Here is a 12,330-nt window from a genome sequence, read left to right on the forward strand (position 1 = left end):
GTACAGGTAGCATAGGGCCTGGTGCACAGCAAATGATTAGTAAGTAGCAGCTATGATGAGTAGCAAAGGTAATAAAAATAAAGCCTGCAGAGTTGAAGATGACCCTGGCTGGTTGGCTCGGTGGGTAGAGTGTTGGCTCAGTTTATGGACATCCAGGGTTCAATTCCCAGTCAGGGCATATAAGGGAAGTGACCATCTACTTCTCTCCTCCTCTTTCTCCCCCTTCTTTCTCTCTTCCCCTCCTGCAGCCAGTGGCTCGATTGGTTTGAGCACTGGCCCTAGACACTGAGTATAGCTCAGCTGGTCCCAGCGTGTCAGCCTCAGGCAATAAAGATAGCTTGGTTGATTCAAGCATTGAACCCAGACAGGGGTTGCAGGGTGGATCCTGGTCAGAGCGCATGTGGGAGACTATCTCACTATCTCCCTCTCACTTAAAAAAAAAAAAAATGACTATACCATCCATGAGATCTTGTTTGAGTACCATGAGAATTAGCTTAACTGCAATGAGTTCTGGATCCCTAAGACAATTCTGTACAGCCTTATTGAAGGTACTGAGTGAGGTTTATTCATTTCATAATCTATCACTTGTTGATAACATCTGTTCATCACCCACCTTTGATATCCTGAGCCTATTGCTAGACCTGGGGATATTATGGCAAAGATAGTCTTGATCTCTGCCTGCGTGGAGCTTACAGCCTCATGGGGAAGACAGGCGAGTCGGTGGCGATGATACAGCATGAGGCATTCAGGCGGCGAAGCCTCAGCCGCGGTGCAGTCTGCATGACACATTGTGTGCGGCACACAGCATTCATCTGAGGTAGTGATTTCCAACGGGTGTGCCACGAGCTTTTTTTTTTTTTTTTTTAATTTATTTTTCTGAAGCTGGAAACGGGGAGAGACAGTCAGACAGGCTCCCGCATGCACCCGACCGGTATCCACCCGGCATGCCCACCAGGGGGCGACGCTCTGCCCACCAGGGGGCGATGCTCTGCCCCTCTGGGGCGTCGCTCTGTTGCGACCAGAGCCACTCTAGCGCCTGGGGCAGAGGCCAAGGAGCCATCCCCAGCGCCCAGGCCATCTTTGCTCCAATGGAGCCTTGGCTGCAGGAGGGGAAGAGAGAGACAGAGAAGAAGGAGAGGGGCAGGGGTGGAGAAGCAAATGGGCGCTTCTCCTATGTATGTGCCCTGGCCGGGAATCGAACCCGGGTCCCCCGCACGCCAGGCTGACGCTCTACCGCTGAGCCAACCAGCCAGGGCCAACCACGAGAGTTTTTAACACGTGCAACACCTGACTATTTAGTCAGGGACACTGACCTCTTTTCCCTTAGATTGTCAAATAAAAAAAAATGAGAACAGCCAACACAACAATAGACATTCAGTGTGAATATATCAAAATTATACTTTTTTTTTTCCCCGTCAGATTGGCAAAAACCCAGATTGTTGTTGGGTTGTTTTGGGGTTTTTTTGGTGTGCCGTAGAACTTCAGTACTGAGTTTATGCGTGCCATGAGAGGAAAGAGGCTGAAATGTCTGATCTAAGGAAATGCACTTTCAGTGGCCTCCCTTCCACAGTGTTCCTCCAGCGCCTAGCAGTGCATATATTTAGAGGCACAGAGTATCTCGACGTGTGTGACACAGTAACAAAATGGTGTGGTGTGACATCATCATATGATTAGTTTTGCTCAGCGCCACACAAAATCATGGAGACACTTAAAACAGTGATTTCATTTTAAAGGCCTAATTAATCCGGTCTTGCTTCCAGGCACTAGTGAAATGAGTCAAGTCTGTGTCTCGCCAAGAGCGTCTTCAGGCAAAGATGTGACTAGGTGTGGGAGGCGGAGGATCGCTGGGCCTGGGGCTCATCCTGGGGGCGTTTCCACGGCTGCCAGGAGGCGGGACGGTGGAGGGGAGCGCAGGCTGTGCTGGTGGCCGTGGGGAAGGGGTTGCTGAGGGCAGAGGGGTGCCCCCAGATAGGCGGTCAGTGCCCCCAGAGCCCTGTTCCCTCTGCCCTCCCCTTGTGCTTGCCTCTTTAGTCCATTTTCCTCCTTTCCTCATATATGATATGTAGACAATAACCTCTGCCAAATGAGCTGATCCATGTGATGGACTTAGCGGAGTGTCTAACTCTTAGAAAGTGCTCAATAATAATGTTAAAAATGTATTAACATAGCGAGGGGTGGCAATGGTGACCATAGCCATGCAGGGAAGATGTGACTCAGGAAGGAGACCCTCGACCTCTCGACCCCTTCCCAGCCCTGTTGCTTCGACATGCTGCCGTTGGCTTAATTCATGATTTCCCTGGGGACAGGGACTGATTCTTATGTCTCTCTCCCTCCGCTGCAGGGCCTGGCACACAGTACGTGTTCAGTGAGTGGTACAACACAGTGATTATTCTTACAAAGATGCTGATTTCTTCCTCCCTAAGGTTTAGGAAGCAGAAATGGGTAGATTGGAAGAAAAGCACGATGCTATTTAACAGTGGCTGTTATTGATTGTTTACTACGTGCTAGGCATGTGGCACACTCTCAGCCTTATGGGGCTAGTGCCACTTTTTCTTTGTGAGGATGAAACTGAGCCCCAGAATGATTAAGAAACTTAGACAAGGTGGCCCAGCTCCTAGGCGGGAGAGGAGGGTGTGGGAGCTCCGCAGCCTGACCGGAGTTTCTGCGTTGCCTCGGAGAGGGAGGGAGGAGATCAGGAGGACACCTGTGGAAGGGGCTCCGAGGAGCCGGAAGAGGCTGAGGAATGGAAGACGCAGTGCGGCCAGGTGCCAGGGAACGGACCCCCTCTGGATTCTAAAGCAAACTTTCCTGCTGGCTTGCCTAGCCCGAGGATGCCTCGGTGAGATTCTGCTCTCCTGGGCTGCCAGTCTGAGGTTGGCATCTTTGTTTGAGATCTTTATGTGCCTGTGTGGGAAAGGAAGGTGGTGCAAAGCATCATGCGCACCATATGGGGCCCCATTGGCATTTGGCACGTGCTCAGCTGCGCACAGCGTCTCCTTAAAGCGCCACGTGCAAGCCGAGGACCGCTCTATCTCTCCAGTCCCTGGGAGCCTGAGCGCCCGCTGAGGTGGGAGGCCCTGGGCTGACTCACGTGCCCAGCACGGCCCCTTGTAGGTCAATCCAGCGGCCCATCAGTAATCCGTTCCCTGCCAGAATCCGCCGGTTTCCGAAGCATCTTCCTAGGCAATTCTGAAGCCAGAACGAACGTTTCCCTCCCGAAGCTCTAAGAGACCAAGCACTAAAAAAAGGACCTTGAAACTATGTCTTCTGTGCCCTTGACTTCAAGGCCACCGCTAAAGGCCTCGCAGAGATGGAGCATTGTTGCTGCCCCGCACAGTTCCAGCTTCTTAGGGCGGGCCCCGCAGGGCCTAAGGGCATGCCCGTCACCAGTTCGGCTCTTCCGATTACGTATTTCTTCCTTGGTCACTTTCCCCTCAAAATACTCTTTTCATTTATGATTACTCAGATCAGAAATTTTGCCAGCGTGGTCCCTTGTGAGCTCAGGAATCAACAACAAATAAGAATAGCTAATATTTACTTAATACTCAGTAGCTGCCAGCTGCAATGTCCAACACTTGAGAGACATTATCTCATTTATTTCCTGACCTGAGAGTAACCCTTCGAGCATTCTGTCCCCCTGATCGATAAGGAAGGGGAGGTGTGGATAGGGTCTGTGTGAAGCCACACGGCCAGTACGTGCTGGCCGGACAGCAGGCCCTTTCCCTGAAGCAGGTGTTTGTTTCTCCTCCTCGGCCCGACTGTCATCAGTTCCTCCAACTCTTCTCATTCTCTCCAAGTAAAACCCCGGGCTTAAAAATCTCTCTCTCTCTCTCTCTCTCTCTCTCTCTCTCTCTCTCTCTCTCACACACACACACACACACACACACACACACACACACACACACGATTAAGACTGCAACAGTTTTGCCTAATGATGTAGCCCAGGGGTCCCCAAACTACGCGGGCCCCCTGAGGCCATTTATCCGCCCCCGCTGCACTTCCGGAAGGGGCACCTCTTTCATTGGTGGTCAATGAAAGGAGCACATTGACCAACTCATTAGCCAAAAGCAGGCCCATAGTTCCCATTGAAATACTGGTCAGTTTCTTGATTTAAATTTACTTGTTCTTTATTTTAAATATTGTATTTGTTCCCATTTTGTTTTTTTACTTTAAAATAAGATATGTGCAGTGTGCATAGGGATTTGTTCATAGTTTTTTTTTTTATAGTCTGGCCCTCCAATGGTCTGAGGGACAGTGAACTGGCCCCCTGTGTAAAAAATTTGGGGGCCCCGATGTAGCCCATGTAAAATCCAAGCCACCCCCCTCCCCCGCCCGGAATTGTTTTCATCGTTTGTGAAACTTAGGTGTCGAATGTATTTCCCTCCCTGGCCCAGCATGTGGTGTGAAAGGACTTCCTTGTGACCTGGATGACAGGGAGCACCCTGGGTTCCCCCTGAGGCAGGTGCCCCCACCTCGCCCGCATGAGATCTGCGTCACTGCCCCCTCCCCCGTTAGATTTTCAGAGCGTGGGAGGAGAAGGGTGTGCTGAGGGTGGTTCACGCTCTACCACTGGGACGGTCTGGGACCCAGAGCAAGTCACACGCCCTGCTGGCAGGAATCGAATTCAGTCGCCTATGCAGTGTAACGCGGAGTGGAAGGCCTTGACTTGGTCTTACAGCTGGAAAGTCTCTCTCCCTTCCCACTTCAGTCAAATGCCATGGAAAAGACAGCAGGGAAGCCCAGTCACTCGTCCACCCTGACCCTCAGTTTCTTCATCTGTACAATGGGAGGCATGGATAAGTGCTCACTGGCCCTCCCCCATGGCTCTTGGGTTAGAACCAGGAAGCCCGGTCGAAGCACAGAGGGGGTTATTGGAAAGAGTTAAATACCCAGACACAGAGAGGTCCGGATGCAGCCGCCTCAGGGACCCTTCAGCCGGGCTTCACAGGCACTCCCCGGGAGCCGTCGGTGAGACAAGGCCCATTTCTGTGTCTCTCGGATAAGGAATACAGCAACGTTTGGAAACAGCTCCCTGGGACTGTTGACTCTGGGGGGTGGGTGTGAGTGTAGGTGAGCTCAACCAGCAGGAACGCTGCTGGAGGCCACTCTTTATTTAAGTAACTAAGTTTTATTATTATTTTTATTCAGAAATTAAATTTAATGGGGTGACATTGATCAATAAGAGTATATAGGTCTCAGGTGAGCATCTCTATAGCATTTGAATTGTTGATTGTGTCGTGCGCCCATCACCCAAAGTCACATTATTCTCCGTCACCTTCTATTTGTCCCTCTTTGCTCCCCTCCTCCTGGTGACCACTGCACTTTTATCTACCCATTCTTGTAGACAATACAGGTGGCTCCCAAGAGGAGGACTCGGTGCTTCCTCCCCTCCCCATACACACACACACACACACACACACACACACACACACGCAAAGTCACACATAAGCATACTTTACATATGTGTGTAAACGATGAGTCCCCTGTGGGCAGCCACATGTGGGTATTAAGTGTGGGTGGGGTCACCACAGACCAGTAACAGGGGTTACGATGTAGTTCATTAAAGATTTTCAGGCCGTTGTGGCCAGTGGAAAGAGTAACAGATTTCAAGGGAGAAGGCTTGGGGGAGGGACCTCTACTAGCTCAGCTCTGGGCACAGAGCTAAACCAGCAGCAATGTCTCTTGGGGAAACCACCACCACTTTGAATTAGGGTCCTCCCTTCCTCCCGGCCAGACTTGTCCCATCTTTTCCACTTGGATGGGATCTGGGCAAGTTCCAACCTCTTGAGAGTTGTCTATGTCCTCATCGAAGTAGCGGGGACAATACCAAATGTCATTCCTCTACACCTGCAATAAACAACAGTAGACAGCTGGCGTATACTGGGCCGGGTGCATGGTGAGCACGTCATGTGTGAGCGGCTCTCCTCACAGTCCTTGGACACAGCGCTGTCACCTTCATTTTGCAGGTGAGAAGCCGAGGCTTATAGGACTTAAGAGAGGCAGTAAAGCATAGAGCAAAGTGCTCTACAAGCTGATTGATGGCCAGGTGTGAATTCTGGCTCTGTCACCTACTGGTGTGGAGGTCTTAGACATGTTGCTTAAACTTTGTCAACCTGTAGGATGGAGATAATGATAGGGCCCACCTCATGGTATGGTTGCAAGGGTAAGTGATTAGATAGATAGATAGAGAGAGAGAGAGAGAGAGATATAGACAGATAAATAGACAGTGCCTGGGGCAGACTCACGGTCTGTAATGTTTGCTGTTAGGAACAAGGTCTTCCGTTAGCACAGGGCAGAAGGGAGACTGGAACCCAGAGGTGACTGACTGAAACGCCTACCCTGTGGCAGACATCTCCGTGCCAGTGAGGCAGGAAGGTTCAGGGGTGAGAGGTGTAGGAGGGGAGAGGAGAAGGGGGGAGTGAGAGGGAAAGAGAGAGAGCAAGAAGCCACTTCAGGACTCCTGGCTCCTCTCAGAGCCTTGTCTCTGTGGCCTTGGGCGAGGCACCGGTGAGTCCGCAGCAGCTGCCGGGCCCCTGGGCTGGACTAAGACATTCATCACCGGCTTACCCTTGAGCTTCTGGCTTCAGGGGGCCTGTAGGGAGGAGTCAGGGGAAGAGAGAAAGAGAGGCAGAGAGGATGAAGACAGACACGGGGAGAAGAGCAGAGACAAACAGAGACCCATGTGAGACAGAGGGACTGGTGCTCAGAGGGAGGTAAAGAGAGACACACACTCGCAGAGGAAGACACTGGCAGAGAAGAGAAGGTGAGGGGACTCGGCGGAGATGGCGCTGAGGTGGCCGTGATGGGCCGCCCGTCCTGCGGCTGACAGAGCACACAGGCCTGTGATGCGTGTCAGCGCTTTATCAGACGAGGCACCTTCGCCACCGCCAGCAGCGGCAGCCCACAGTGTTGACTGTGTGGGGCCGTGACAGGAGACACTCTTGATCTGAAGTGGGGACAGAGGCGATCTTCCCCGCTTCGTCTAGGATGCCACAGATTAGGCTGTGGGTTTCTGGCAGTTTGACGATAAAGGCTTATGTGGAGAGGCCTTGGCTGAACAACACTCCCAGGCCAGGACAAGAGGGTGATAAGCCTCACGGGTCCGGAGGCTGATTTTATACCAGAGGATGGTTTCCATGAAAAGCCACGCGTGGAGATGAGCACAAGGCTGGAGAATCTCTGTAAGGGTATCCATCAAACTGTTAGCAATCGCTGATCTGTAGGTAGGATTAATGAGCTGTCTCACTTTATAAGTAAGGCATGCCTGGTTTGTGTACATTTTTGACAGTAACAACCTGGGGCCTTTGTAGTCGAAGGAACAAAAGGTTTGAAGCGGGTGATAAGCATGCTTCCGAAGCCACGGGCAGGAGAAGCGCGGCCCTGAGACGGGGCGCGCGTGTCCCCCCGTCCTCCGACAAGTGTGTCTGACATGTTTCTCCTTGATGTTTGCGCGACGCTTTGAAAGTCTGATGACCACAGTCTCCCCTCTGATTCTTGAAGGAGGGTGAAATTATTAATGTGTTCTCAGCTCGGACAAGTTTTATTCCTTTGAGGTTCTCCAGGGTTGCATAAAAGACGGCGAGAGCAGATTTATTATGCAAGCGGGTGGGAGGGTTTCCGCTCAGTATGGTGGACAGAGGTTTTTTCCCTCCAGTGGATAATGCAGGCAAGGACTGCTGCATTCACTCCCTCCCCCAGCGCCCCCCCCCTGCAAGTTTCCATCTCCCACCCCTCTCTCTTTTCAATTTTAAATGAAGTTGGTGTCTGGCGCACACTTTCAAAGGCATTTGCCTGTTGGCTTAAGAAGTGACCCAGATGTGTCCGTCTTCTTCCAGGCTTTACGAAGGCAAAGAACAGATGGAGTTTGAAGAATCCATGAGGCGGCTCTTTGAATCCATCAACAACCTGATGAAAAGTCAATATAAAACCACCATCCTTTTGCAGGTTGGTTTACAGGACAAAAATGATTCGTCTCCCCCCCCCCCCCCCACGCCCCATCACTCGGTAAACAACGGCAGGGTGACATAATGTCTACTTTCGCTCGGACACGCAGCCCTGTGTTCACCCAAGACCTTGGGAAGGCCACATGGTAGAAAGATCCTGAACACCAAGGACTCCGTAGGGGCGGGAGAGAACGTATTTCTGGTCTGTTTCCCACGAAGATAGCATTGGCTCTTTTAAAATAGCTCTGAAGCTTTCGCTAGCTGGAAGGAAGTAGGTCAGACCTGCTCTCCACGGCTAATGCCAAGGGCAGTTAAGGTGGCGGTCTCGTAGAAGGGTCCACCCTAAACTCATACCTCATACCCCCCCCCTTTGCATGACGCGTCTGTCTCAGGAAGGCGTCATAACTCCACGTATCTTGGGGGAAGGAGTGGAGGGTCAAAGGGGTAAGAAGTCAGGGAAAGAAAGAAGAAAGGAGGCAAAGATGAGCCAGCCAGAGTGTTTCCAGTACGGAGGAGACCCGGGTCAAGGGGAATGGCCTTCTTTACCAGCCCTGGGACCTTACACCGGTCATTTAATCTCTCAGGGTCTCATTTTTCTCATCTGTAAAGCTTCAGCGTGTGGGTGAGGATTGAATAAACATTGACTGAAAAAGAGCAAGTTGCCCTGGCCAGTTGGCTCAGCGGTAGAGCGTCGGCCTGGCGTGCGGGGAGACCCGGGTTCGATTCCTGGCCAGGGCATATAGGAGAAGCGCCCATTTGCTTCTCCACCCCCACCCCTCCTTCCTCTCTGTCTCTCTCTTCCCCTCCCGCAGCCAAGGCTCCATTGGAGCAAAGATGGCCCGGGCGCTGGGGATGGCTCCTTGGCCTCTGCCCCAGGCGCTAGAGTGGCTCTGGTCGCGGCAGAGTGACAGCCCGGAGGGGCAGAGCATCGCCCCCTGGTGGGCAGAGCATCGCCCCTGGTGGGCGTGCCGGGTGGATCCCGGTCGGGCGCATGCGGGAGTCTGTCTGACTGTCTCTCCCCGTTTCCAGCTTCAGAAAAATACAAAAAAAAAAAAAAAAAAAAAAAAGAAAAAGAAAAGAGCAAGTTATACAACGCTATGCAGACGTGGAGAGCTAACAGGATTACTATGGTTTTGGCATGGGTCTCTTCATCCAGGTTCATGCTGTCTGGGGAGCTGTGTCAGTTTCCCTGGGATTTGGCCCGGATTGTGCTGGTTTCTCATGGATTTGAACCCCGGAGCCGTGGAAAGGGGTTTCATCTCTTTCTTCTTAAGTTGCTCTAAGGGCCAAATTTAGCTTTAGGGATTTGCATAAAATCAGTGATGTTTTCTGCCTATTTTGTATGGTTGTTGAAAAGTTATCAAAGAAGAATTTAAAGTCATATTCAAACATGGAGAGCAGTACCATTTGAAGATAACTTGATGCTGTTTTGGGGTGTGAGGAACGGGCTGACGAGGGGAGAGAGGTCGAGGCCACGTGATGTTAGCAAACTCCACCCAAGGACACTGACGTTTGTGACCAGAGAAAGAGGTTTGGACTTTGAGGCAGGCAGGCTCGGATGGGAAATTGGGTGTCCACGCTCAGGTGTGCACCGCTGCGCAAATCATTTCCACTTCCTGGGCTTCTTGTTTGTTCTTTTATAATATGGGAAGCCTAATATCTAATTTAGAGGATTAAATGAAGTCAAGTGTATAAATCATAATGTAGAGAGCTTGTTACAAAGTTAGGTTTAAATAATTTTTATTATTTATACCTCCCCTTCCTTAACCTTATCATAAAACAGAAGCTTTGGGGGCACTTTCCTAGAATGGAATATGGAGGGAGTTTGTGTCCCCAATCCTGTCACATGAAGCCAAGTAGTGTTAGGACATTCAAGATTCAGTTAGATTAAGAAACACAGATTCAAATTTCAAGGAGACTAGACCCACAAAAAACGGATTCTCTCTCTCTCTCTCTCTCTCTCTCTCTCTCTATATATATATATATATATATATATATATATATATTTTTTTTTAAATTTTTTAAAGGAAGGCAAAGTTTTACCTAGTGAAATACTACCAGATGACTCGAGTCTTGATTCTGAGCCTGCGTGGGGTAGAGTAGGAAAGCGTGCTGTGGTCTATCGGTAATGTCTGACATTAGTCTTGAGTGAGAGCATAGAATAAATATGCCAATGATTGACGTTTGTGGTTCAGACTTTACACTTCCAGCTTGCTAGAGGCTTATGGGGAAAACCCTTACTTACGCCTGCCTTAGTTCAAAGTAGAACTGATCTGGTTCAACCTCAGCTTTGCCCATTGTGAGTTCAAATAACCCCAGCAAGTTATTTCTCATTTCTAAGGCTCATCTAACTTTTGTGAATGGCTTTCTCTAGTTTTCCCTGTTGTTCAGCATTGTCATGGCAGCAACTCACCGAAAACTATGAAGCCTTGAAAGCCAGACATTCAAAGAGGGTAGAACGAGCATTAAAAACAGCTCTCATTGATTGAGTACTTACCATGTGCCCAGCATGAAGCTGGGCTTTCACATACAGTGGTTTTAATCCTGCCAGAGGTCTGCTAGGAATCACTGTCTTCACTTTCCACAGGAGGCTCATGAAGTTAAATAATTAATTCCAAATTATACCTATTTATAGTAGTAGAGCTAGGGCTTCAATCCACCCAGGTCTCCTAACTCCAAAGTTAATATTCTTCTCTAGGCCATAGGAAATGGACGAAGCCAGAGGGTTCCATGTGTTTTCAGTAATGGGCCAGATGCTAGAGGTCCTGTGTGGGCCAGCCCTGTAAGCACTGTTGATAAAACCGGTGGCAGGTTGAGATGGTCAACACCAGACGCTTGTGAACTGGATGCAGCTCAAATGCAAGTAAAGGGCATTTGGAGACATTGTACAAACCCATTCAACCCATTCTCCTCTATTTAGGTCTGTGATTCATTATAATGCTCCAATTTGGTGGTAAGAGTCAAAATAAATTAGCCGCTCCTCTTATATGATATGTTCCCTTGGCCACTATGATTACCACTCGTGCTAATGAAGCCACCAGAATGTCCAGGAGTGCAGGGGGCTCTCTCTTTTATATCTCCAATGTCTGCACCAGTGGCTGCCACATCATAGGTCCTCAAAGATCTTTTGGCTGAATGAATGAAGGAATGAATACCAGCTCCCACCATTTTATGTTTTAGCATTTAGTGTGCGTCATGTATTGAGCTCCAGACTTTACATATATTGTTAGCTCACTTGAGTCTTATAACAACAGCCTTATTAGGCAAGTACCCTCTTTTCTTTACAGATGAGGAAATAGAGACTTACAGAGATTGAGTAACTTCACCACAACTAGCAAGTGGCAGGTCTGGGGTTTGAATCCAGGCTGTGTAAGTCCAGAGTTTGAATTCCTAGTCACAACCAAACAAAGGATCGTTTCACTGAAGACCCAAGTCTTCTGGCAAAATGCCAGGTGGGAAGCATTAAGCAACAATAAAGACAGGCAGGCATTGATCCATAGTCACTGAGGCGAGCTAGTTAAGGATGCCTCTTTCTTTCCTCTCTTTTCATTGCTAATTGGTGTAAAAGATTCAAATGTCCAAACTAAGGGAAGAAAGTTGTCCGTTCTTCCCTGGAGTAGCCTATGGGCTGCACAGTGACTTCCCAGAGGTAGGAGAGGTGAGATGTAATATTTAACTCAGGCACTAGAGTATAACCTCCGACCTTTAAGTGATGTATTAATTGCATCTCTTTCTCAACCAATATTTGGAAATGATGACATTTTGTTCCAATAGGCTTCTGTGGTTCTACTAATAGCTCATATTTTTTTGATTAATCTTCATATCAGCCCTATGAAGCAGGTAACTTTATGCCTTCATTCTCCTGACAAAGAAACTAGGACACACAGCGTTAACTTCCCCAAGGACACGTAGATACAAGTGACCTGGCTGGACTTGAACACAGACAGTCTGCCTCTCCAGCCATTGTAAACACTGCACCTTTCTGCCTCCTGCCAAGCGTCAGCGCCAGCCAAATGCCGGCGTACAGAAAGCATGGAGACGTATGGATTCCAGAACCCACCGGTCCCTCTTCCCTTCTCTTTCTCTGAAAGACTAGTGACAAGCGTAAATGTCCTGAGAGAGTTGCTTGTCTTCCTCTCGTCATGCTGTGGTGAATTTCTGATTTCTGTGACATTGTTTGTCCACTTTCCGTGGACCTTGACTGCCTATCACTGGGCTAAAATAAGAGGATTGGAAAGCGGTCAGATGGGACTGCCGTCCAAGCCCTTGAATGAGGAAGATGTCTGGCGTTCTTGTGCAATCTCGCATCGTTGCACAATGCGCTCCCTTTGGCTAGAAGTCTGCGTCTGCTGGCGCCAGGACTGAGCACTCTCTGTTTTCACGGGAG

General features: G+C 49.6%; 1 protein-coding gene across 2 annotated transcripts in view; it reads left to right on the forward strand.

Moving 5' to 3' along the window:
• The window catches only part of DOCK2 (dedicator of cytokinesis 2), a 401,087-nt gene that overhangs the window by 87,481 nt on the left and 301,276 nt on the right, over positions 1-12,330 (forward strand). For both annotated transcript variants that reach the window (XM_066342684.1, XM_066342685.1), the window contains exon 23: positions 7,836-7,944. In XM_066342684.1, the coding sequence (XP_066198781.1) occupies positions 7,836-7,944 (109 nt within the window). The remainder of the gene's footprint in view (positions 1-7,835; positions 7,945-12,330) is intronic.

This window comes from Saccopteryx leptura, chromosome 6 (genome assembly GCF_036850995.1).
Source record: "Saccopteryx leptura isolate mSacLep1 chromosome 6, mSacLep1_pri_phased_curated, whole genome shotgun sequence".
Lineage (NCBI taxonomy): Eukaryota > Metazoa > Chordata > Mammalia > Chiroptera > Emballonuridae > Saccopteryx > Saccopteryx leptura.